The 24,726-nt window shown below is 45.8% G+C and overlaps 2 protein-coding genes across 5 annotated transcripts in view; both read right to left on the bottom strand.

Annotated features, from left to right (window-relative positions):
- Positions 1 to 1,766: 1,766 nt before the first annotated feature.
- On the bottom strand, positions 1,767 to 12,660 carry inhbb (inhibin subunit beta B). The gene is made up of 3 exons (XM_034885721.1): positions 11,547 to 12,660; positions 3,679 to 4,596; positions 1,767 to 3,638 (listed from the first exon to the last, which is right to left on the bottom strand). The coding sequence occupies exons 1-2, from the start codon at positions 11,932 to 11,934 to the stop codon at positions 3,770 to 3,772; spliced, it is 1,215 nt and encodes a 404-aa protein (XP_034741612.1). The 5' UTR covers positions 11,935 to 12,660; the 3' UTR covers positions 1,767 to 3,638; positions 3,679 to 3,769.
- Positions 12,661 to 15,617: 2,957 nt separating this feature from the next.
- si:dkey-3d4.3 (kelch domain-containing protein 3) overlaps positions 15,618 to 24,726 on the bottom strand; it is a 12,228-nt gene continuing 3,119 nt past the window's right edge. For 2 of the 4 annotated variants that reach the window (XM_034886025.1, XM_034886028.1), the window contains exons 3-8: positions 24,049 to 24,131; positions 23,447 to 23,525; positions 22,565 to 22,611; positions 20,535 to 20,655; positions 17,692 to 17,884; positions 15,620 to 16,608 (exon numbers count right to left, since the gene is read on the bottom strand). In XM_034886025.1, the coding sequence (XP_034741916.1) occupies positions 15,948 to 16,608; positions 17,692 to 17,884; positions 20,535 to 20,655; positions 22,565 to 22,611; positions 23,447 to 23,525; positions 24,049 to 24,131 (1,184 nt within the window). In that variant the 3' untranslated portion in view covers positions 15,620 to 15,947. Of the gene's footprint in view, positions 16,609 to 17,691; positions 17,885 to 20,534; positions 20,656 to 22,564; positions 22,612 to 23,446; positions 23,526 to 24,048; positions 24,132 to 24,726 lie in introns of all 4 variants that reach the window. The other 2 variants (XM_034886024.1, XM_034886026.1) reach the window with 2 other exon arrangements.

Below are 24,726 nucleotides of genomic sequence, written 5' to 3'. Positions count from 1 at the left end.
CACATGCAGGAAACCTGCCTTATGTCAGATTTGAACCCTGGGCCTCTGTATTGAGGAATAAATCTCTTCATTTGGGCACAGTCTACCAACGGAGCCCCCCGGGCGCTCTGAGGGGAAACTGTGGCCAGTGTGTTCTGGTCCTGATTCTGAGACACATATGAAGTGTTTTAAGAGAGTTTTGGAGGTGAGATATAGTGTTAGGCCAAGAGGATTGTTGCATGTTGGTAATGCAGAATGTAGTTTAAGTAGTAAAACTTCAGCTACTAACAAGTGAACCTGTAATACAAAGAGCGTGGATGTGAGTGTGTGGCCCTGAGTGCAGCCATGAACGGCAGCATGCTGAATCGCCTTCAGCTTCTGCTCGGCGTCATCAACATTCCAGCTGGGGAGATCTTGGCATGCGTCAGGAAGCATGACAACACAGCTACACATCTCTCTGGTCCAGAGAGGTGCAGAGATTCAAAACAACGCGAGTCGCTTCAGATAATCTCTGACAGATCATTTCTCTTTTTCTCTGCTTGCCAGTATATGCATGCAGCGTAATATTGATTTGTTTCTGTTTCTTTTATTCCCTGGAGAGACGCTCCGCTGCTGGCTCGGTGGAGGTAATTACACTGATCCCTCCCTAACATGCTATTTGCCCCGCAGGCATCAAATCCCACTGCGCTCCTTGACAGATCCTAGATACTTTTTAAAATATTCCTCATTTAGAGCAATTATCCCTCATACATTCTCACAAAAGACACGTGATGTGTTTTGATGGAGCCCTGCAGAAACATTACATGAATTCTAGGCGTTGGTAGGTGTTGGCACAGGCGGGCAATTAGTTGGGCAAGCCTTGTGCTGTTGCACAAAGTGTTGACACTCTGGCCCGGACATTATGGCACCTGTAAACCTACGTTGAGAAACACAAATATTGTGAGTGTTGCAGGGGGAAATTGCTCTGATGTAACAGATTGCATGGCTGCACATGGGCCACAGGAATGCTGCCAGTTTCCCAACACAGGTATCTGCACAAATACAGATCCTGATGGCGTTTTCCTGCACTGCATGCTGTGGCTCGACTCGACTTTTTCTTGGATGCATAATAAGACCTAATTTTAGATACATTGTTCGAGGCGGAGCCCTGATCATTCCTAGGGGAGTTGCTCATTGGTGCATGAGCCAAAAATGATCCGGCTGATCGGCGCTGCTTCCGTACCGTGCGGCCCAAAGAGCAGGCGGACCAGAGACCTCCACCAGGCTATACTTCTGTTTAGCGCTCCACTAAAGGCCCTGACACCCCCGCTGTCTGTCCTGGTCTCAAAAAAGTGAGTCGGGTGGAGCGGGGCCGTACCATGCAGTGGAAACAAGGCAAAATACACAACCGTCTGCATGCACACACAAACACACACCAACAGACGCTGTAGCCAAAAAGGAATCAAGCAGGTATGTGAAGGTCTGTCTGCTGGCGGGCGCTGTGCCACTGAAGCGGTTAATCACAGATGTAATTACTGCTCTACGGCTCCAGCTTATGGGAGACACTCAGTCGTGACAGACAGCCGAGAGGGAGATGTTTTATGTTCCAACCAGTATGGACGAAGACTCAAGTGTGCGTGTGTTGTAGTACACAACTATTTCAGCCCCACCTTCTTTTCTTTAGTCAGGAATCAGCCCAAAGCACCTTCCATCAGATAAAAAGGACACTTCCAGAGAGACGGGGGGCCCACCCATCAGCAGAAACACACGTCTCAACAACATGACGCACAGAGGAATGTTCAAGTTACTGAATATTTAAGAAAACATTTTATTTTACATAAACTGTACAGATGACATTAATTTGACTAAATGATTCTTAGAAAGGAACTAAAAATAACTTTTTTATTAAATAGAAAACTTAAAACAAAAACAGAATTAAAGATGAAAAGTGTTGCTTATTGTACAAAACGGAATGAAAATAGAGCTAAGAAATGAAATCATATATCGTACCCTGATACAGTGGTAGGCCTATTGCAAATGATCAAAAACAGCATTGTACACAGTAACTCAATGGCCGTGCCATCTTAGTACAATAGCTAAAATATTGGCCTCTTTGGTTCCATTAATTAGGTAAAATACATTTGAAACAAAATTCAATTTACTTCTATAAAAATAACTTTTCAATGGCAGTTTTTTGTCTCGCTAATCCCGCAACTTTTCAGTGCAAACGTCACAACAATCATTCGCTTTGGAAAGGAAGCGAAAGATTACATTTCAAGTATTGATAAAGAGTCGAGGAGGGAAGCGAGAAAGGAGGAGAGAGAGAGAGAGAGAGAGAGAGAGAGAGATGGAAAGAGAATCCAGTCTAACAGAGCATGTGAGTATGGGTATAGGTTACTATACATTGCATAGCTCATGTGGCACTTATGTAGCGATAGGACAGGACACTCAGAACTAGATCTGGATCGGCGTATCGATTCAATGATCCTCAGTTCGATATTATCGATACATATCATCGATAAGATGCCTCCTTATTTTACATTCCCACTTTATATTGGATCTTTTTATTAAAAAGAGTAGTTTGTTGTTAATTTAAATGTCTCGAAGAGCTCAGTTATAGCTATAAGTTGTCAAATCTTATGTAAGTTGCCTTTTTGAGTTGACATAAATGTTTCTGTGTTAAATGGGCTCATTAATCCGCCTCAGATCGATCGCAGGCCCCTGAAATGAACGGAATGGGGACCGCATGGGGACAGACTTTCAGCCAGACATGGTCTCGTTGTCCGAGGAGTCGGTACCGTGATTAAAAACCTAGGATTTACACCACTACTCAGTAGCCCTCGGAAGGCGTTTCTTTATACAAGTGCTATTCAGGGTGTGCATTTCAGTTTCTGCAAGTTCTGCACTGCACACTATGTGTCCCACGCTGGAGTCACCCGCGCCCGCAGGCCCACGGGGGGGGCGGTTCTCTCTCTCTGTGTCGCTCCCAGTGCACAGGTGAAGTGCACTTATGAGATCTAGCTTCACCTGGTTGTCATGGTAGCAGGGCCTGCAGCTCTCTCCTGACAGGCAGGAAGTAGTCAACAGCAAGAGAAGCCCAAGCAGCAGCAGCAGCTACGTGGAGGACTTTCTCCACCTTGCTGTGGAGCGCTGATAATCCTGCAGGGCGTTAAGCGCTGCTGGTCTGATTCCACCAGAGAGGACAGTTAGACTGTGTCTGTTGGCGTTGTAGGGAAGTGCTGGTGTTTCTGAATTGTATAAGCGGATGAATTGTCAGTGCTTTATAAAAAAAAAAAAGAAGGTCTGTGGTGTGCTTAAGTACTTAAGAGGGTTGGAGGAGCAGGGTGTGTGGGAGCGTTGGGGGCGGCTGATCCTGTCACTTTTCCTTAAGCGCTTGTTATCTTCATTCAAGAGGAGATGATGAGCCATTATTTTTTGACTAGAAATGGCGAACTAGAGCAAAGTCTCATTTGGTGATAATCGTTCCCTTGTCGTCCCGTCGCTGAGCGCTCGTCGGCACGCACAGCAAGCACTCGGTCTGATAAATACACACACTCGCACGCACATGTGCAAACGCACACGGGACACACATGGACACAGCACTGGTGCTTTTGCATCTGCGACATGTACCAGACGCGCCAGTGTGTGTGCTGCTATCACAAACAGTAGTTATATATATAAATATATAAATATATATCTATATATTTATATATAAGTATATTGTATATGTGTACCGTACAATAACGTCCGTCTGTATTAAAGACCTTTCCGACTGTTCCATAGTCCAAAGAGGATGAATGTCGGTGTGGACTCAAGCGCAGCCACACTCCTCCACGATCATGTTGGGCACATCCCTCTTCACGATGTTGTATTCATCGTCGAAGTAGAGCATGGACATAGTACTGAGCTTGGTGGGGATGCAGCAGGAGTTGACCGAGCCGGGGCTCATGCCTCTCATCCGGTACTGGTTAACCACTGCCGTGTGGAAGGAGGACGCCGAGCCGGGCACGCCGGCCATGTACGCCGGGCAGCTGCCCTCGCAGTAGTTGCCGTAGTAACCAGCTGGCGCAATGATCCAGTCGTTCCAGCCAATAAGGCGGAAGTCTATGTAAAACTGCTGCCGGCAGCAGAGGCCCCCGCTGGTGCCGTCGCACTCCAGCCCCCGTTTACGAATGCGGTGCTTTCCGTCCACCTGTCGCGCCCGCATCACCAGGAAGGGCCGGTGGGATGGGTCGCCTGGGTCCACTAGCACCGGAGCCACGCCGGATGTCTCGCAACCGTCACAGTGGACCTCCAGGTCCTGACGCCGTCCGCCTTTTCCGAAGACAGCCCTCAACGCCTCCGACAAGGGGAAGGTATGCCAGCCGCTGCGTTTCAGATCCACCCGCTTCTCCACTAGAGCCCAGCGGCCTGTTCCCCCTCCGCCGCCGCCGCCGCCTCCCGGCCCCCCCTCCGCGCCGCCGCCAGCCACGCCCTCTGGGTAGTGGATCTTGACGGTCACCTTCCTCCGGAGGCCCTTCTCGGGGCCGGCTGGCTGCACGCGGAGGTAGAGCCACAGGTTGGCCTGGGACACGAACAGGTTCTGGTTCCCCTCGTTGGAGACGTGGAAGTACAGGCCGGACTTGGATGTGCGGTCGTCTGTTGGAGACAGAAAAGACAGGATGTGTTTTGTTTACTACATCTTTACAACATTAACCATTCAACATCTAGACAGGCTGAGAACCTTCATCTTCTTGTATGAAACATCACGTGGTCACTGTTCTGTTAAATCAGTTTTTGGAATGAAAATGTACATTTTATGGATTCCTCTGAGTCATATTTTACCTATAAAAATTAAAAAATGCTTTACTGTTGATGCGGCAGTTGCCTTGGTTTCTCTGCATGTATTTCTATTTTTTAAACATATTTTATATGAAGCTTTTGAACACTAATACCTAAAATGTACTGGTGATTTTGTTTCTTGTTACATTTACCTGGTAAAAGGGTTGGCATGTCCTCTGGGTGTTTTTTATTGATATATAAGAAATAACAGGTTTCTACCACACCCACATGTATTGTATTTTGTATTATAAACAAAGGAACATGAACATATAATCTTTTTTTTATAAAAGAGATGAAAAAGGTCAGTTCATGTTTAGGTTGAGGGTTGTTATGGTTCATAATGGAAAGAATCCTCATCCAAAGACAGGTTCAGTTATCATGTGATGTGACGTGATAACGCGTTACCCTAAGCGTACTTTCTGAATCCGTCTCCATGACTACTGAGCAAGCTTAACCTTCTGATGAGGGCCATGAAATATGGCGGAAAACATTTCCAGTGAGTGGACCTCGTAATGATAACCTTCTTTTGTCAAATACATTGATGTTATTTCAAGAGAAAGGGCTAAAGGGCTGTTTTTTTTTCACACATACACACGCACACACACACACATGCACATAAACACACACACACGCATACACACACACACAAACACACACACACCTAGTGGTGCACATAGCTGCCCACATAGAAAGGGCACCACTCTGTCTTGTTTTCCAATGTCCTCAATCACTGTGTCAGATGACCTCTGCGGGAGCTCCTGATAGGCCGGCTGTGACAGGCCAGTTCTGGGATCAGGCCCAGTTGGCCTCAAGTCCAGTTTTGTAAGTGTCGGGGCCAAAAGAGAGAGAGAGAGAGAGAGAGAGGGAGAGGGACAGGGAGTAGAACAGAGAAGAGGAAGATGAAGGAAAGGAGGAAGCATGCAAGTGGAAGAGGTGGGAGGGTGGCGGACACGGCCAAGGCCCGCGGGGGGTTCATTGAGTTTGCTGTTCGAGGCCCCCTGAACCCCACCTCCACCCACCCCCCCGTCCTTCCAGTGTGAGTACCCTGAGAGTGACAGCACAAAGCCCCCTGTGAGGCAGTGGGAGACAGCCGCGCTGCAGCCCGCCTTTCAAACGCGTGGCTTTCCAGCAAAAAGCATGATGAGGCAAAAATAAAAGCCATTTACATGACACTGGCCACTTTCTACAGCCGCACAAAGAAGAGATCCTGGCAGTCTAAAAGGTGGTGATGGGCTCTCCCTGGCACTGGTTTTTCTTCTTTTCCTAAGCCTAATGATGTCTTCCAAATTACCCCGAGGTAACATGAAAGGTTTCTACTTCAGGAGAATTTGGTACAATGTGCTCAAGCAGAGCGACGTCTTTGAATGCGGCTAAATTACTTTGTTTGCCGACTGATTAGTGTGTGTCAGTGTCAACAGGTGGCCACCAAAGACGGGGGGCCCCCCTCTTCAAGGAGCCTCACGTCTCTTCCTTCTGTAAACCAGGGCTTTACATTCACACAGGGACCTGTTGAGGCCGGCTCTCCACTCTGTAGCATGTCAGCTGGGAGCTCAAATCCTTCATACACACACGCACGCACACACACATTAGCCCATGGTAAGCAATCCATCAAATATCAGCCTTCTCCATACCTGTGGTGTAGGTATCAAGTGCACAGAGAGAATGTATTGAGATCCCTCTGACGGCAGTGCTATGAAGGAATCAGCGGAGTAGCAGCGTTAGCCTGCGACTGGCGGGAAGGCCCCTCAGGGCTACAAGTAACTAACCTCGCCTCCTTCAGCACCGCGCGTTCTTTCGTGCCCTGACATCTCTTAGCTTCGGAAAAAAAATGGGATAGCACACTGACGGCGGCATAAACACACACCAGGCATGAATCTAATAACTCGGCTGATGTTTGTTCAGACAAGCAGGTTCAGACTCTGATTGTTCATATGATAAATGATATCTGCATTAGTCTTCAGGATCGGGTCCCACATCATGTGCAGATACAGTTCTTTATGATTGCTTTGACCATTTTTTCAAACCTTTTAACAACTTTCCTAAACTCTTAACACAGTTAGCACAACATCTGTCTGAGTGGGCTATACAATTAACACATTTCTTGTTGATTTGACACAAAATGCATTCAGTCAACACAACGTTAAAATGATTGACCTTCTTTTACGAAGAAGCTCAACCAAGACCAAAATAATCGATTTTTAACAGAAAAATTTGAAAATGCTGTTGACATTGTGTTCTATACCTGTCTTAGGCTATAGTCCAAGTGAACAGCTGTTCATATTGTACACTGCAACACATATCCCCCCCCCTCTGCATCTAGTTCCATTGTTACTGTAAATGAGAGGGACAGCTGATTGAAGTCATCCATCTAGGAAACACACTCCGGGGTGGAGGTTCTTTCAATCACATGACCATCTGTTTTTATTCTTTACATGTGACAGTCAGTGAGTGCTGTACTTTGAGGGCAAGGATTCAGAAACCAAAGCCACATTCCTTGTGTGTTGAGCCAAACCTGGCCACAGCTGGTTCTGATGTGTTGCAGTAGTACGTACAGTCCAAGAGGAGCAGTCTGGGCTCATCTTGTGTGGAAAAGGAACAATACAGTAAAGATGAACACCAAGAAGGTAAGAGAGATTCCTGTACAAAGGAGGGGGACACGAGGATCAGGACAATTCTGTCTCTTTTTCCTTTTTACATAAACGGTACATCCTGTCTCTGCCGGATGTGAGGAGAGTGCAGATCTGAGTCTGCATGCTCAGATTTAAACGCTTTATGGCATAACGTGTCATACTGACATTTGTGAAATGCATTAAGTAATAAACATTTCTCATTACAAACAATAACAGAAGATGGAAATCATTTCAGAAACCTTGTAGCTAGCTATGATTTTTTCAGGTTTTGACAAACCAAAACCAGAATCTGATTAGAACCCAAAGTTACTACATTAATGTAGTGATTCCATGTTGGAACCGGTTCACGATGGCAAATGGTAGTGAAAAGCGTCCCTGTGCAGAGCTGGGGGGTGTACCTGGGTCAGGGGTGGCAGGAACTCCAGGGAGGCTCTCATGGCTGCGTACCATTTCTAGTAGGACTTCAGCTAACTTTGAATCTCTCTGTCAATTAATCTGCCATTTCTTTTGTCCAATGACTCTGATGACCGCTTCGTAGATATGTTTTAGCCTCCCTGAGGACCGCTCAGTGGATATGTTTTAGCCTCCCTGAGGACCGCTCCGTAGATATGTTTTAGCCTCCCTGAGGACAGCTCAGTAGATATGTTTTAGCCTCCCTGAGGACCACTCAGTAGATATGTTTTAGCCTCCCTGAGGACCGCTCCGTAGATATGTTTTAACCTCCCTGAGGACCACTTCGTAGATATGTTTTAGCCTCCCTGAGGACCACTCAGTAGATATGTTTTAGCCTCCCTGAGGACCGCTTCGTAGATATGTTTTAGCCTCCCTGAGGACCGCTCAGTAGATATGTTTTAGCCTCCCTGAGGGCCGCTCAGTAGATATGTTTTAGCCTCCCTGAGGACAGCTCAGTGGATATGTTTTAGCCTCCCTGAGGACAGCTCAGTGGATATGTTTTAGCCTCCCTGAGGACCGCTCAGTAGATATGTTTTAGCCTCCCTGATGAGCGCTCCGTAGATACGTTTTAGCCTCCCTCATCGTCCCATACGTGGTCTGTGGTGGTGGTCGTGGGCTCCCTGAGAGCAGATACCAACATGCATACATCACTTATTTCCACTGAGCTCTTTTTGAGAAACAAATTGTTCTTTTCCACCCAGTGTTACAAACAATCTGGAGCTGGCACACGCTCACCGGACCCCTCACTGGAGAAGGTCTTAGTGAGTCCCAGCAGGCAGGACACCTGGGTGGGCCTGTGCGGGATAAAGAGCTGTTCCAGCGTGTCCCCACCTGCGCCACCGAGCCAGGGAAGAGGCTGTGGAAGCAGGCAGGCCGCTCCAGACATCATTACTCAAAGCTGCTGTCGACAAGACCACACGCCGTTGAGGGACGGGGGCGTGGAGCGTTCGTGCACACAGCAGCCGTCCCACAGGCCCGGGTCTCAGCACTCCAGGGCGAGGGAAGGAGATGGGGGAGGATGGAGAAGGGGGGTTGAGTCGCTGGACTCGCGGGAAAGGTTAAAGACGCCGAGGCACTGACTCTGATCCTGCTGAAGCTTTACCACAGGGTAGGGCGGGCAATATGTCAACGTTATAGTGATATATGAGGCTTGAGATCGTCTTCAATGTCCTGGTTTTACCGGCTGGGTTACAGTAAAGGGATCTACAGAGGACTATTCTGAACTCTCCACACCTCATTGGTGTGTTATTGGCCTTTACCCACTCAGTCATTATATCCACATAACTGATGATCACTTATCTCAAATCTCACTGGCTACATTTTTTTGTAAAAGCACTAATTCTCAAGCTTACAACATCGGTGCAATATGGACGTCAAGGTATTTGGTCAAAAATATTGTGATATGTGATTTTATCCATATTGCCAAGTTCTACTAGAGGGGTCTTTTGTAAATAAAGTTGCATACATCACGTCTATAATTCCCAAGGAGCCGTCCCACCGTGAGACTCCTAATGAACATGATAGTTTAGAGAAATGCTTCTTGGAAAAAAGAGATAGCTATCAGACTCTTAGTTCTCTTCCACTCTATGTCTGTATGGCAATATATGTCTGCATACTATTTTGTTCTATGTTTATTTATAATAATAAAAAAAAAGAATTCTCAAGCTATACAAAGGCAGCCGGGCCCATTGAGGACGGAAACACACTCTTTTGGGTGAACATGGAAAATGGCTGGACCAGGTCCAGGAGGGCCTTGACTGACAGCTCCTCATGAAAGATACGTTCCCCAAAGCAGACGTGCCAACCTCGTCCTGTGGGGGAACCAGGCTGGAGTTAATGACCTCCCATAATGAAGTCTTAATTCCGTGTCTTGGACCACTTGCCGCGAGTTCACTGGGTCCGAACGACTAGAGTGAGCAATCAAGAAGCGCTGATCTCAACCTCTCCATCGACCCCTCTCTCTTTCGCCCTCCCTTCTTCCCCTGCCTGTGTTCCCTGCTCCGCTCCCGTGGATACGGGACACCGAATCCCTCCGCAAGGACCCACGGGACCATGTCAGGAGAGAAAGGAGATTGGCATCGTCTTCCTTCACCTGCCCGGGGGCCGCTTGGCAGACCTCTTACCCCTGTGCTACTGCAACTGGAGATAAGGAGCCGGCTCCCTGGCGGACTAACACACAGTTAACCCCGTGGTGAGGGGGAGGCCGAGGACCCAAGCTGACCTCGCTGCTCCACACAGAACTCAAGGCATGTAAACACCTATCCCCTCTGTTTGCTGGATACTGTTGGCTGAACATATGCCAATCCCCCCCCCCCCCCCCCCAAGCTCCCCTGGCTTCAGAGCTTTCTGGGGACCTTGTCTCTGAGCCATGCCCTGGCAGGCAGCATCAGATCTGGGGGGGGGGGGGGGGGGGGCGTGAGCCAGCTGGCCAGGATGCAGACGGGGTCTAGGGAGCAGGGACCCAAGCCAGCTCCATGGTACAATGCCACACAAAGACTCAAAGGTGTGAGGAAGAATAGAACCAGAAAAAAAACAGAACTAGAAGAAGGAGAAGAAGCAAAAGAGCCCAGCGAACCTTTTAGAACGACAAAAAGCATTCTTTAAAACACTGCAATATGGGCACACACACACAGTGCCCCCCCCCCCTCCCCTCTTCCCTCTGCCACTGCCAACCCCATACCCCTCCACCCGCACTCCCCCGATCCAACCCTGCAAACGCAAATCTCAAATGTCTCATGCATTATTCCGAGCGATTTCTTTTGTTTTCCCTGCTTTTTTTGCGGCTCGACGTTGACATGTCGGGTTCAGCAGGAACACATCGTGCTCTTTAATAACTGCCTGGCATTGTTCCCTTGTCATGAGGGAGATCAGATCATTCCCATTGGAAGACAGGACCTAGACCACGCAGGCTAATTGTACCAGCACGACCAATGGGAAAAGACAGGATGGTGTGTGTGTGTGTGTGTGTTTGAGAAATCCTATTTTGGTGTCTTTAATTGTGTGTTTTCTTCTTGGTAAACTAACAGTTTGTGTCAAAGATGTGGTTCTCACAGCGCTGACTGACAATTATTGGATTATGTCAAGCACAGATGTCTTTAGGTGTGTGTGTGTGTGTGTGTGTGTGTGTGACAGAGAGAGAGAGAGAGAGAGAGAGAGAGAGAGAGAGAGATTGGAAAGGGTGTTCTCTTTGGACTAGTGAGAATTAGTTAGATACACATTCTTAGAGGAAGGGATAAATGGCCAATTGAGGGACTTTGTCCGTGTTTAAAAGAGGGCTTTATACATTGGAGTATAGAGTGTGAGCACAGCTTTAGTGATGAAATTGGACTCAGAGGTTCTTTTTATCCCCTAGACAACACATGGGGGTAATTTAAGGACTCTCTCTTTAGTTTCATTTCTTTTTGAAATTTCATCAGGGCTAAAACAGGAGGATTCAACACCAACCACTGGCATTTGGGAGTAGTGATGTAATAAAATGATAAAAAAAAAAAAGATGACTGCATTTTACACCACAAAACCAGCTGATATGCATAACATCTAGCCTGTCCCTGCTGCTTGGGGTAAACTCCGCAGGGACCTTTCATGTGGTATTATTAAGTTGTGAGCTCACCTGCTCACCTGCCTGGGTGCACGCACGGGTTCACGGAGAGGTGGCTTTCGATGCAATGAATTATTGAGTATTACCTGATTCTGCGAAGCTGATGATCTCCGAGTTCTCCGCCTGAACCTCGTTGTTGTACGCAGCCTGTCCGTCAAAGCTGGGGATCTCCACCCGGCCGTCCGCGCGCACCTTCCCGGCGTGCAGCCTCCGCAGCGCCGTCACCATCGCAGCCTTCGGGATGGGATGGGTGATGTTGGGTCTCTCCCTCATCTGCAGCCGGTTCAGTATGTGCCTCTTCACCGCTTCCAAAAAGTCTATGTCCACGCGCTCCGACTGGTCCGACGCCCTGAGGCCGCAGGACGCGCACGACTCCTGGGGCGGACTCTGCGTCTCTGTCCCGGGCCCCGTGCTGCAGCGGACGGACAGAACGCACGCCAGCAAACAGGACAAAGCCACGCTGTGGATGCTCATTTTAAAGAAAAGTTAGGATTAGAGTCTAAATGCTAAGGAGGATGCACATGTGTGTTCGACACGCTCTGAGCTTAAAGCTGATTTTTCATTTACAATTATCCGAACGTCCACTCGTGTTCCAAAAGTGAGTGCCACAAGATATCCACAGAAGCCAGAGCAGTCGGTGTATTCCCAAACAGAAAGGGGGCTGCTGAAACAGCGTGAGGGGCTACTGAAGCCCAGGCGCCGAGCCTTCAGGTCGCTTATCCAGCAAGGCGTCTTTTCTCTGCACACAGGAGAAGTTCATCTCTCGGACTGCCAGGCGCACTCGCCAGTTTGGAATCGTTGACGCGCTTCTGTCACGCGGATTGTTCACTTCACATGTGGAATCTAGCAAAACCGACGGAGAAACACACACCAGCTCCGAGGAGTATCAGTAAAAACCGCGTCCAGCCCGCTCTTTCCCATTCAAACAACACGCAGTGTCCAACAGCTGCAGTCCCACAGAGAATAACAAAGCTCGCGGAGTCCCGTGTCTTTTGTGTGTGTGTGTGTGTGTGTGTGTGTGTGCGCCTGGGTACTGGGTCCGATGCGCGCAGCTCCGTGCGTCCTGCAGGATGCTGTTGTTCACTGAGACCCTTTTCTCCCTGTGCAGTCACGACAACAGGGGCTCCGCGCACCCAAACTTTTATACACCAGTGGACCACGTGGGGATTTCCACCAACAGGGCGCAGGGATTAGACTACCACATTCCCACTGATGGAACAAGGATGTATTAGGGTTACACGCCGGCCCACGACAACTTGTATAATTGCACCCCCCCACCCCCCTAAAGCTTAAGTTATTTGACTTACAGAGTGAAACAGTATGTGATCATGCATCGCGCGCGCCTGTGGGTGTGTGTGTGTGTGTCTGGGATTGCTGTTGTGTTAGGACACAGTGTCCAGACTGATCCTAAAAATCAAATGTATACGTGCTATTCATACATGAGCTCGAGACGGACTGTAACCCCCATCCAGGACCCTCTCAGTCTCTTTAAAGCAGACATGCATTCAGGTTCGGATTGGTTCTAATTAGAGAACATACAATACTTCAAAGGGAAAATATAAATGAAATATTTGGAAAGAAAACATGTGGTTGAAGCGATAAATAAAAGTGAAGTTCAGTCAGGTGAGTTCATGGCGGGTCTCCAGCTGGTTAGCTCATTAAGAGCGCCATCTACCGACAAACACCGGTCATTACACTGCAACCAAGCACAGAGACTTTACTTCATTTCATTTCATTTCATTTGTTTAATAATCCGCAATGGGGGAATGAAATAAGACACCGACAGGACAGACAGACACACACACACACGCAGAGACAAACAGACAGACAAATAGATGGATGGATAGGTAGATATACTGTGAAAGATGTATAGATAAAAAAAATTATTGATAGAATGATGGATGGATAGATGTATAAATGGGAGGATAGATAGATACAGATATAGATAGATGGATGGATAGACTGATAGCTTGATAGATGTATGTATGAATGAAGATGAATGGGTTAGATATAAGAATAGATCATAGATGGATATATGGATGGATAGATAGATGGGTAAATAGATAGATAGATATATTGATATATGGAGGGATGGAGTGGTGGATAGATAGATAAAGATATTGGTAGATGAATGGATTGATAGATGAAAGATAGATGAATGGATGGACTGATGGAGATATTGATAGATGGATGGATGGAGTGATGAATAGATAGGTACAGATATAGATAGATTGATGAGGGATTGACGGATATATAGATATATGGAGGGATGGAGTGGTGAATAGATATAAATATATAGTTAGATGGATGGATGAATGGATTGATAGATGATAGATAGATGGATGATGGACTGATGGAGATATTGATAGATGGATGGATGGAGTGGTGAATAGATAGGTACAGATATAGATAGATGGATGATGGACTGATGGAGATATTGATAGATGGATGGATGGAGTGGTGAATAGATAGGTACATATATAGATAGATGGATGAGGGACACATGGAGATATTGATAGATGGATGGATGGAGTGGTGGATAGATAGGTACAGATATAGATAGATGGATGATGGACTGATGGAGATATTGATAGATGGATGGATGGAGTGGTGAATAGATAGGTACAGATACAGATAGATGGATGAGGGACACATGGGTACTTGAAGCTACTTTTAAAAGTGATTCAGGTACACCAGGTGATTGAAGTACTTCAAAGTGCCTGGTAGTGGTCTGTGTGAGTGGAGCACACCTGTCTGCCAACAGGTGGAAGGACATGAGGCGGCGCAGCGGGGACGGAGCGCTGGCCTCTATCTGCTGGTGGTTCCCTCTCCTCCAGGTGGACTCACAGGGCACGTGTCCTCTAGACTAGGTTCACTTCACCTACTGTCCCCATTTAGAGAAACAAGTCAAGCTTGTGGAGTCAGAGTTTGTTTAGAAATGACTCAGTTACCCATAACTCATTGGGACTTTCCCACTGGGTTTTAGTCCCATATCTAAGGGGACCTTATTCTCCCTTAACAAGCAGAAGACCGGCCCTCTCCCAACGTTGCCAAACATCCCAAATATGTCCGGCTGAGGTTTGAGGAGATGTGTCTTAACCGACATACAACTCTTCTATTTGGGGAAACGGCGTCACGATAAGTCTCAGTGTAGATGAGTTATTGCTTCCATAAAGAGCTGGAATAAGTCAATAACTAAGATTGGTGTCAGAAAGCCTGGAATCGTTCCAGGAGGTGATTAAAGTGGAACCTAAACCCTTTTCAAAGTCCAGGCAAACTATTCCGATGGTCTAAGACAGCGTTTGTTTGTGATTTGGGCCTTGGGGTTCTCCGTAGTTTGGGAAAACAGAAAGCAAAGCAGAAATAATATCTTGACCCTGAATGTCACATTACCTGATTCTATTAACACAACACAGTGTTACAATTGCAAAGGTTAACTAAGCAGCCCAACACAAAACAATGGAGCTTGTGCATCACAGTGGAGAAGGGGGTCCGCAGCCCCTAGGGGATCCTCAGAGTCACTGCATAGGGGGACGCCAAATTATTGTATGTGTTTTTCCCCCAAAATTAAACTATGACTGAAAGTATTCATTAATATAACATATTAGAAAAGATAAATGGGCCTATTCGTAAAGAAACCCATGCCTTACTCCTTCAGTTCTAGCTTCCACAGAAAGAAGACGCTGAGCACTGGCGCCATCTTGTGTACCTCAGCTTACATCACAGGCACTACTGTCAGCTCTGTGTTGGGAGATCTTCCGGTGGCACCTGACCGATTCCCTTAATGAATTATGACTGGGCCAACCATGTCCTGACTCCAGCTCTGTACTTAACCTAAAGACACGAGATTAGTATCAGTTCTCTCACATCGTTTTAGACGCATAGCAAATAGACAAAGCCATCTATTCCCTGACTATAATATGATAAACCATCCTGTTTCTTCTCTCCTGTGTGCATGGCATCGCCCTCATGAATCCACTGACTCTAGGATGCCAACACAGCGAAAGAGGAAGGTAATAGATCTAAGAGGGACGTCAAGCGGAATCTCTGGCGGCACCTGAACTATCCCGGGAGTGGGGCGTCGTGGATCCAGACTGGCGAAGGGTAACCACGGAGCTCAGGGAACCTGTACACAGAAATGTTTGGGATCGGGATCCGGATTTTGCCATTTTTATGTTCATATGTGTGCTGTTTGTTTTTCACGACGCTATGAATTAGATCATTGTTCAAGACTGCAATCATTCTACAGCTTGTCTTAATAACATTTTCTGATAATTTATTTGACTTCTGCAAAAAGGAAATGTGTAAATGCAACTCCTGACATTAAAACTCACAACACGAGCAACAGGATTATAAAAATAGTTGAGTTATTCTGTTGTTCACAGCATGTCAGTAAACCTTTTAAACATATACGATGCATGTTTTTTTTCTTTATATTTCTCATATAGAGAACATGTTAACCCAAAGTTTCTTTTTTTCCCAAGCTGCTATGAGTCTGTCAGAGTCATTTGCCATATGGAGATAGGGCTGTGGGGGGTGCACGGTCTCCCACCCAGCACCAGCAGCAGATCAGGCAGATGCGCGGCTACATCTTCATCCTCCTCCTCCTCCTCCTCCTTGTCCAGCAGGTTATCTCTTCTGCACCCCCACTGTTTCCTAAACACCTGGTTTTCAAAAGTCAGACAGTTTTCAATCTGCTGTGCCTCCCTCTCCGTTAAGCCCTCTTTGCTGTTGAACAGTTGGGAGGACTGTGTGGGGGTTTTGCTAATGAAGCATCTGGCCGGGCTGAACGTCTCCAGCTCTATAGCTCCCTCTGATCCTAGAAACCTCTTCCTAGGCGGGGTGGGGAAGCACTTGTTCTTGAAGGGCCTTGGTTTCCCCTCCAGCAGCCTGGGTTGTGTGGAGCCGGAGCAGGGGCTGCTGCAGCTCTTGGACTTGTAGCTTGGACCCAGCCCGACGCAGCAGTGGTGGATCTTCCCTGGGGGGTTGGAGCCGGGGAGCGTGGCAACCTGCCTCCAGGTCTGAGTGCTGAAGTAGTACCTCCACAGGCAGTGCTTTGGAGAGTTCTGGCTCTCACATCCCCCATAAAGAAGCATACTGTCCTGGTAGGCCACGGCAGAGTGGCCCATCAGCCTGGAGGGGCCGGCCCTGAGGGAAACAAGCAGAGAGGAGGTGGTGTGAAACTGAAATCCTGTAAAGAATACTATACTGCTCTGCTTTCAGACCAAAATTATTTACTATTTTTATTCATCTAAACCCCAAAATACAAATAAAAAATGAGCTCAGCAGCAGCTATTTCATTATAGATGGAGTCATCCTCCCGCTTAAAGAAGGATGAGAACAAAGTGTTGGTCTGTCCAGCTGTCAGTCATATAGTCATATCCTAGGCTACTATCACTAACTTATATGTAGTTTGCTGCTAGCATGCCACCTGATGTCTGACCCCCTGATCGATGGACCCAGAAACTAATCCATGCAACGTGCATTCACAGCCTGCGGGACTCGACAGTAGCGGTCAGGTTGAGTCAATTGGCAACCACCTGTTCAGTATTAGTATTTTTTTTACATATATAGAAACAAATCAAAACTTACAAAACTGGACAATCTTATTAAAGTCCATATTTTATTTGGTGGCCTTGGTAAAGTGAAACACTACGTTGGTTTTCAGCTGTTGTGCGACTGCTTTCCACACACGCGGGTTTGCAGTGAACAGCTACAGGCAACGCGATCTTCTGTTCACGCTAACGGAGCATGTTATAATCCGGTGCTAATAGGACACCGGTGCCCGGTATCTGCCGGCCAACGTCACAATGTGGATCCTCAGAACAGACGTTAGAGGCAACAGAAACATGGCTGCTGTCAACATCAACAACCAAAGGCTGATGCCTGGTTACCAATTTGGCGACCACTTTAAAAGTTAGCGTTGAGCCCTGCCCTGTGTGTGTGTGTGTGTGTGTTGCCCTTCACACTGTGCCTTAAACCTCTGTGCCACAGATTGAATGAATGCAGTGTCTCTCTGCCCTCTTAAAGCTATCTATTCTCATATTAAATGAACAAAGGGACTTTGTCTTGTGATAAAAATTTGGCAATAAACGATAATAACAGACTGGAAGTTCTCAAGGAACCATCATCATCTTTTGCAATATCTGTGTACTGTATAACTGCAATAACTATAATAAGGAGAGGAGATTTGCCCAAAAGGACAAACTGAGAGATGAAATCTCTTCTCACTTGTTTTTGAGGGAACTCCACGTGTTGCTGGTGGAAGTCCACTTCCAGAAGTCCCTCTGCTCCTGTAGGCCTTTCAGACCCCCGAACAGGTACATGCAGCTGTGGCTGCTCACAGCTGAGTGGCTGTGTCTGGGGCCGGGGCCTAAAGGGCCCTGCTGCTGGGAGCCATTCAGCAGAGACCAAGCCATGGAATCTGTCACACACACAACATGCAAACACTTCAATATGAATTACTTTAAACAATCGCAACACATTACACGTTCTTCATCAGTTTCCTATGTGGAGAGTTACATCATCTTTGCTATCTCTTTTTCCTCTCTCTTTTCCCTCACTCATACGCTACTCTCCGTAACGGCTCGTTCTCCTTGCGTAATCACACGGCACTCTGGCATTCTTGCTTTTCAACCGCAGCCCTACGCATATTTTGGTGCTGTTCTGGACCAACGTTGAAACATGACTAAAATATTATATAATAAAAGCTGAACTAGACATGCAGTACTAACGGGTGATTTACAATGTTGAAATGTGGGGAGCAGGGTCATCATTCACTTGTTACACACACACACCAGTACACCGTGTGTACAGTGTTCCACAGTTAATGCCCAGTTACTGTAATGTAAGCGTTAGTCATAGACCATGTTCACACTTCTTCCCTCTTTTTGTAAGCTGCCAGCGTCTGTTTTACATGACAATCCTATGGAGTAAACCGGGTTACCTCCATACTAGGGCCTTCTGTATTGCTCCCCTGCTGTGTGAAGACAACTTAGTTTAGTATATTCACACTTAATTAAAACAAACTAACTGACTACTTCAAATAAGGCCTGATACAAGGTACTACATTGTGCTGATGAGAAGCCAGAAAAAGGCTTATAAAGATACCACCCTTCTGAGAAAGACTAGTTACACAAAGAAGGGTCAGAGGCTCGCGAGCAGGAAAAACTAAATTCTGGTCCAGCCAATCACATCGTGTGTTATGGAGCCAGATATGTTTGCATTGCTTTGGGACCTTTGGTGTTCATTTTGTGAACTGTAACTTTAAGGGAAGAAACAGGAAGTGCTTCACTTCTAGTGCCATCCTTAATCTAAGCTTTGTGTGATGTTGCATAATGATGCAACACTTTCATTTCTATATCCTTTTGTTCTTTGTCCACAGAGTCGCTCTGGTTGGTTGGAGCGTTATCCTATTGCGTGCCGAGAGTATTTGAAAGACAACCGTTTATCCCGCCCCTCGGATTGAACCCAGCCAATGGTGGGTTCCCAGAGCCAACATCTTGATGATGTGCTTCTGGCTTTTTTTAGGCTAGCCTAAGTGACTAACTGTCGCCAGTCCCCACCCACTCCCCAAACCATCTTGTCGGTGATTGGCTGCAACATGCTCTGTTGTATTTTGGTGCACAGCCTGTGCCCCTAGTGTTTGTTTGACGTGTACACCCCTTTGTGGTCTGTCGAGACCGGGCTTTTTCACCGTGTATTCAGGGGGCCGGCAGCTAGCGGATCAAGGAGAGATGCCTACCATTTGAGACAAAAATGAAATAGCGCTGAAACCATGCAGGAACTCATAGTACACCTTCAAATGTCTTGTTATGTACACAACTCAAAGATATTCTGTTAGCTGTCACAGAGGAGAGAAGGAACTAAAAAAGAGTAATTTAAGAAATTGCAATAAGGGAATGTTTTATCTTTTTTAAACAAAGTGACTAAAAAATGGATTTAATATGGTTCGGGCATCTGGTAAGACTGCCCCCTGGGCACCTCCCTAGGGAGGGTTAGGGTTCAGCTGGGAGGAGGCCTCGGGGGAGACCCAGGACTAGGTGGAGGGATTATATCTCCAACCTGGACTGGGAACGCCTCTGGAACCCCCAGTCGGAGCTGGGTAATGGGGCTCGGGAAAGGGAAGTTTGGGGTTCTCTGCTGGGAGCTGCTGCCCCCATGACCTAAAACCGGATAAGCGGATGAAGATGGATGGATGGGTGGATGGATGGATGGAACAGGTGACAACCAATCTACTAATTGATTAATATTTGCAGATATAGTTCCAACATCAACAAATAAGAAATGGAGAGAGGCTGCGTGTGTTTTACTGTGGATTGGTCTCATTTGCTCTCACAATGTTTCTACTGACTATTTATGCTGCACTAATGGCTGATAACATGAATAATACAACATTTACAAAAAAGAACAACACACTGGGTTGACCTGGGACGGTGTGGATTACTTTTTTACCCCGGTTAAAAAGCAAGAAATTCCTTCAGTATAGCAGTATACCGCAACCTCCTTACGAGAGGAGCGTAAGTTAGAGCGAGAATGGCAGGGTGCCTTCAACAGTAACTCTGGCCAAAATGCAACCTAGGGTATTTTGTGAGTCAAACTTTAGTTTAAAAGCATATTTAGGACAGAAGAACCATATTCTTGTTTTGGGTCAAATGGCCTTTGAATGGGAGAGCTAGGTAGCATCAACATAGCTATTTTTAAAACACTAAGAAGGCTCAACACAACATGAACCCTTGCTCAAGTATCACTACACATGAACTCGAGCATTGAGAACATTGTTGGTGTGGCAGCGACCGGAAAAACCAACTGCTCAAGTTATTCGTTCAAAACCTTTCCTGTTAGTTAACCCTGTAAACGGTAAATCTTAAAAATTATGCTTCTGGCCTGAATATGCTTTTAACTAAAGTTTGACTCGGTTACATTCATAAAAATATGCAGTGATGGCGTTGATGATGTCATTGCCTCGGTAGTGCCACGTGGCCGCGGTATTGGGGTAATGCGGTGACTGTCGCAGCCCTAACACCGGGTGCATCCATGAGTAGTTTTTATAATAAAAGCAACTTTAAACTCACCAAAATCTAAACTCCAAAAGTCCTGCGAGGATCCTTTCATGTCCACTAACCCTCCATACAGCAGCATGGCAGACCCGAGCAGCACAGCACTGTGTCCCTTTCTGTTGGTTGGCATTTGGCTCTGCACACACAAACACACCCAAGAGGACACAAACATCAAGTTGGTGGGCTATCAAACCAAAAAACAGGACTCCGTTATCACTAGCAACTTGAAACTCCCCTCAGTCTCCACATGGACTTCATTTGCCTGTGCATTGGTGTCTAAGTGACTAATAAAATAGGAACAACAAATTATAGAAACTAGTCCAGTATTGAGCAAGAACACTGTAACTAGCAGCAGAGAACCAGACTGTAATGTAACCCTATGGGGCAAATGTGCATCATCAATTTTCCGTCCACTCAAAAATAGTGTTTTTGCCACTGACAGGCTCAGATTAATACAGAGATAGACCTTATTGTTAAAGACTAAAATCCTTTTTTTCTCCATGACTAGGAACAGCTCTGAAATCCCCATTGCCAAACCAACCAGACTCCATTTAAATAATCACTACTTTTAGCGTATATACAACAGCATATCTCCACCAGACTCCATGTAAATAATCACTACTTTTAGCGTATATAGAGCAGCATATCTCCACCAGACTCCATGTAAATAATCACTACTTTTATCGTATATAGAGCAGCATATCTCCACCAGACTCCATGTAAATAATCACTACTTTTATCGTATATAGAACAGCATATCTCCACCAGACTCCATGTAAATAATCACTACTTTTAGCGTGTATAGAGCAGCATATCTCCACCAGACTCCATGTAAATAATCACTACTTTTAGCGTGTATAGAGCAGCATATCTCCACATGTAAATAGGTGAATGAAGAGTTTATTCCAACCAGACCAGAGTGGTGATTGTTGGAACAGTGGAAAGAGGAATCAAGATGGCTTATGATTGATTTGATTTGTTTCTGTCCACTTTAAAGGAAGTTAACAGAATGGTCTATCTCTGTAGAGATCCTTTCTATAATGTTACAATAACAGTCTGAGCCTGTCAGTGGTAAAAAGTAGTATTAGTGAAAGGACATTGACGGTGCACACTTACCCATTAACGTTACATTAATCTAATGTTTGGGCTCACTTAATACTAAGATTTTGGTTCCCATCAGTCACTTAGACAGAAAAACGTGGAAAACTATAGTCTAGGTTGAACAGCCCCTGAAAGTATCCTTTCATTTTTCTATATTTCTTTCAGAGGTTTCATGGAGCCAGAATTTCAGATCTGAGTTCAGCGTGGATTTGGGGGCTCTCTGTGGGCACATAGAACAGGGTTCTCAGTACTGAACTGAACAGGCCAAGCTGTGTTCAGGACAACTGGGAGCTGTTCATTCTCTGATTTGCATGTTGAGAACCAATCCACTTTGAATTGCCTTCAAACTTGAAATTCCTTTTTTAGAAACTCTGGACGTCCTGGACGCAGCTAAAGTTCTTTGTCATTCAAACACGTGACGTTTTTGAAGATAAACATGAAATATACATTTTGTTTTGATTCAATGGTAGGCTGCAGTGTTACAGGGCTTTTTTTGTGCAAAATAAAGCCAGACTAGAGCGCCGCTTACTGTGCTCCATGGCTGCAGCACAACCAGCGCCTGTCCCTACGGAAACCAAATCTTAAATTTTGGTTTCAGATTTGAAAACCAAATCCTCCAAATGATTCCAAACGAGTCATTAAAGAACCGATTTGAAGTAGGAATCGGTTCTCGATGCCCAACCCTAGTGATGTCTTTCTTTCTGATGTTTGAGTGTACTGCTGAAACATGCGAACTCCTGGAAAAAACAAAAAGGTTTTTTACGGGTAAACGTGCAAAACATGTCATTTGTTTCTCTCTTTTTTTTTTTTATGTATTTAAAACAGGATGTAATCTTTTACAGGTGAGGAACACTGACACAGAAACTTGGCACGGGGAGACCAGAGTGGCTTGATATCATCTGGAAATACTTGAAATGATTTTCATATAAAAGGCTTCTCTGTACCTGAGGGGAACTGGTCTTTCCCTGGCAGGGCACCCACTTCTGCTTCGCTGAAACACACGCAACAAAGCAATATGAAAGCAGAGTAGAGCTCGTGTGACAGTAAGGAGCTACAGATGTTGAGCATCACTTTGAATGTTGTTGTTACTCCAGATGTTCTGATATATTTCTTTAATATAAGCCATTCAGCAGTCTTTGTTGACTTAGACAAAAACAACCTATTAGTTTCTTAATCGACAATTACAGAGTCCCAAAGCGAACATTTTAATTTAAATGGCTGTAAGTGAAAAGGCTTCCTAACATGTAGGGCCACATCTTGCGCATGTCTTCCAGTAGTCGCGGGCCCTAAAATATCGCATTACAAGTCATTTAGCTTTTATCCAAAGCAACTTACACTTGCTTAATATGTCATAGGTAGAACACCACTGGAGCAACTAGGGGTTAAGTGTCTTGCTCAGGGACACGTCGGTCGATGTATCGCAGTGGGACTCAAACCCAGGTCCCCCCACACCAAAGGCCCGGGTCCTGTCCAGTGCACCATCACCACTAGAGTGCAGACACGCTTATTGAGCACATTATGGACTCCAGAGCTTTCAATTAGTCTCGTTTGATGGTACTTTTAATTACTCTACTATGTGTTTTAAACTTTGTTATACCTTTATAAAATGTGTCTCATTGTATATCTGTTTGTTTGTCTCTAAAACCCTTTGAATGACTGTTTATGACATAAAAACACAAAAACTGGCCTTGTATATTATAATAAATTGCCTTGTATCTCCCTGGAAACGCCCAACCATCGGCCTTGGCGTGAGGTGAGTGCTTTCACAACACCAGTGGGACATAGAAACATGTTCTTCGTGCATGCCCCTCCATAGTGAGACTTACCGATGTCAAATACCCAGAGGGGGCATCTCTGCTCGTTGTACGCAGAATCCAGCATGCCCCCAAACACGTACAGGAAGCCCTGAAAAGGTCAGAGCTGTTACACGGGTTCCTGACACACTGACACACTACTCTGTGGGGTGTTAACAGAGAAAGAAGCTTTCATATGCTTTTTCAGGGTTTCTGCAGGTTTCACCGAGTCAAATTCAAGTCTTTTTAAGACCATTATGAACACACTAAGACGGAAATGTAGTGCTTTTCAAGTATAAGCCAAGAATAAGGTCTGTTTTATGTCTGTGGTTCAATCCGAAAGAGACTGGCACCAACAACGCCAAAGATGAATGGCTGCAGTATAAGCTGCATGTTGGTCTCATCCGTAGTCGTAACACAGCGGAATTATATTTGCAACAGCGAGAGAAAGAAAGACAACACAACATAATTTAAAAGAAATTAACATATTGAGGTGCCGTTGCATAGACGTAGATCTAAAACCTAAAAAAGGGCACTTTAGGGAAATTAAGACATTTTAAGGCCTGGTGTTTTAGACTTTTTGAGACCTTGTGGAAACCCTGTTTTTATGCCATTTAAAGCTTGAAAGTGTGTACCTCATGAGCCACCATAGAATGTCCTTCTAGTTCTTCTGGTGCAGCATCACTGGTGCAGTTCAACTCCGTCCACTGGTCACAAACTTAAATGTTGCACAGAGTTACATGTTGGACTTTAGCCAGAGAGCCTGCAACACAGCTCCCCTTCCTTTTCTTTTCTGATTACTAAGGAAGCCTATAGGGGACTTAAACAACGGACCTCCGGCCCGAGGTCGTTGTGTACATGACCCTGCTGAACTTGATCTAAAATGAAAACCCTAACAGTTGTTTTTGCAAAGCGCCAGCCCGTTTCTCCTTGAGATGATGTCATCACGTTGTGTGATGTCCGGTCCAAACCAGGCTGGCTTCTAGTGTTGGCAGCACGAAGGACACGGGTGTGTGTTTGTGTGTGTCTGAGACCAAAAAGCAGCACCCTTTGTGGGATTACAGGCTTGGTCCTCCGTGGTCAGATTAGCAGGAATCAGACAATCGGTGCCTCAGTTTGGGTTTGCAGAAAAAAACCATTGGATATTGTGAATTATTCTCGCTGCGTGGTCCGTGAGTCGTCCATCTATGTGTGTGTGGTAATAAAACATGTAAATAGACTGCTATGAATATACAATATATATACATACAGTGGGTACGGAAAGTATTCAGACCCCTTTAAATTTTTCACTCTTTGTTTCATTGCAGCCATTT

This window comes from Etheostoma cragini, chromosome 11 (assembly GCF_013103735.1).
Source record: "Etheostoma cragini isolate CJK2018 chromosome 11, CSU_Ecrag_1.0, whole genome shotgun sequence".
Lineage (NCBI taxonomy): Eukaryota > Metazoa > Chordata > Actinopteri > Perciformes > Percidae > Etheostoma > Etheostoma cragini.
Note: the sequence above shows the minus strand (reverse complement) of the source record. Positions and strands in the feature narration are given on the sequence as shown.

Coding starts and splice junctions, on each gene's coding strand:
- inhbb (XM_034885721.1), bottom strand. CDS start 11,934: ATGAGCATCCACAGCGTGGCTTTGTCCTGTTTGCTGGCGTGCGTTCTG. Junction 4,597..11,546: donor CATCAGCTTCGCAGAATCAG/GTAATACTCAAT, acceptor TGTCTCCAACAG/ACGACCGCACATCCAAGTCC.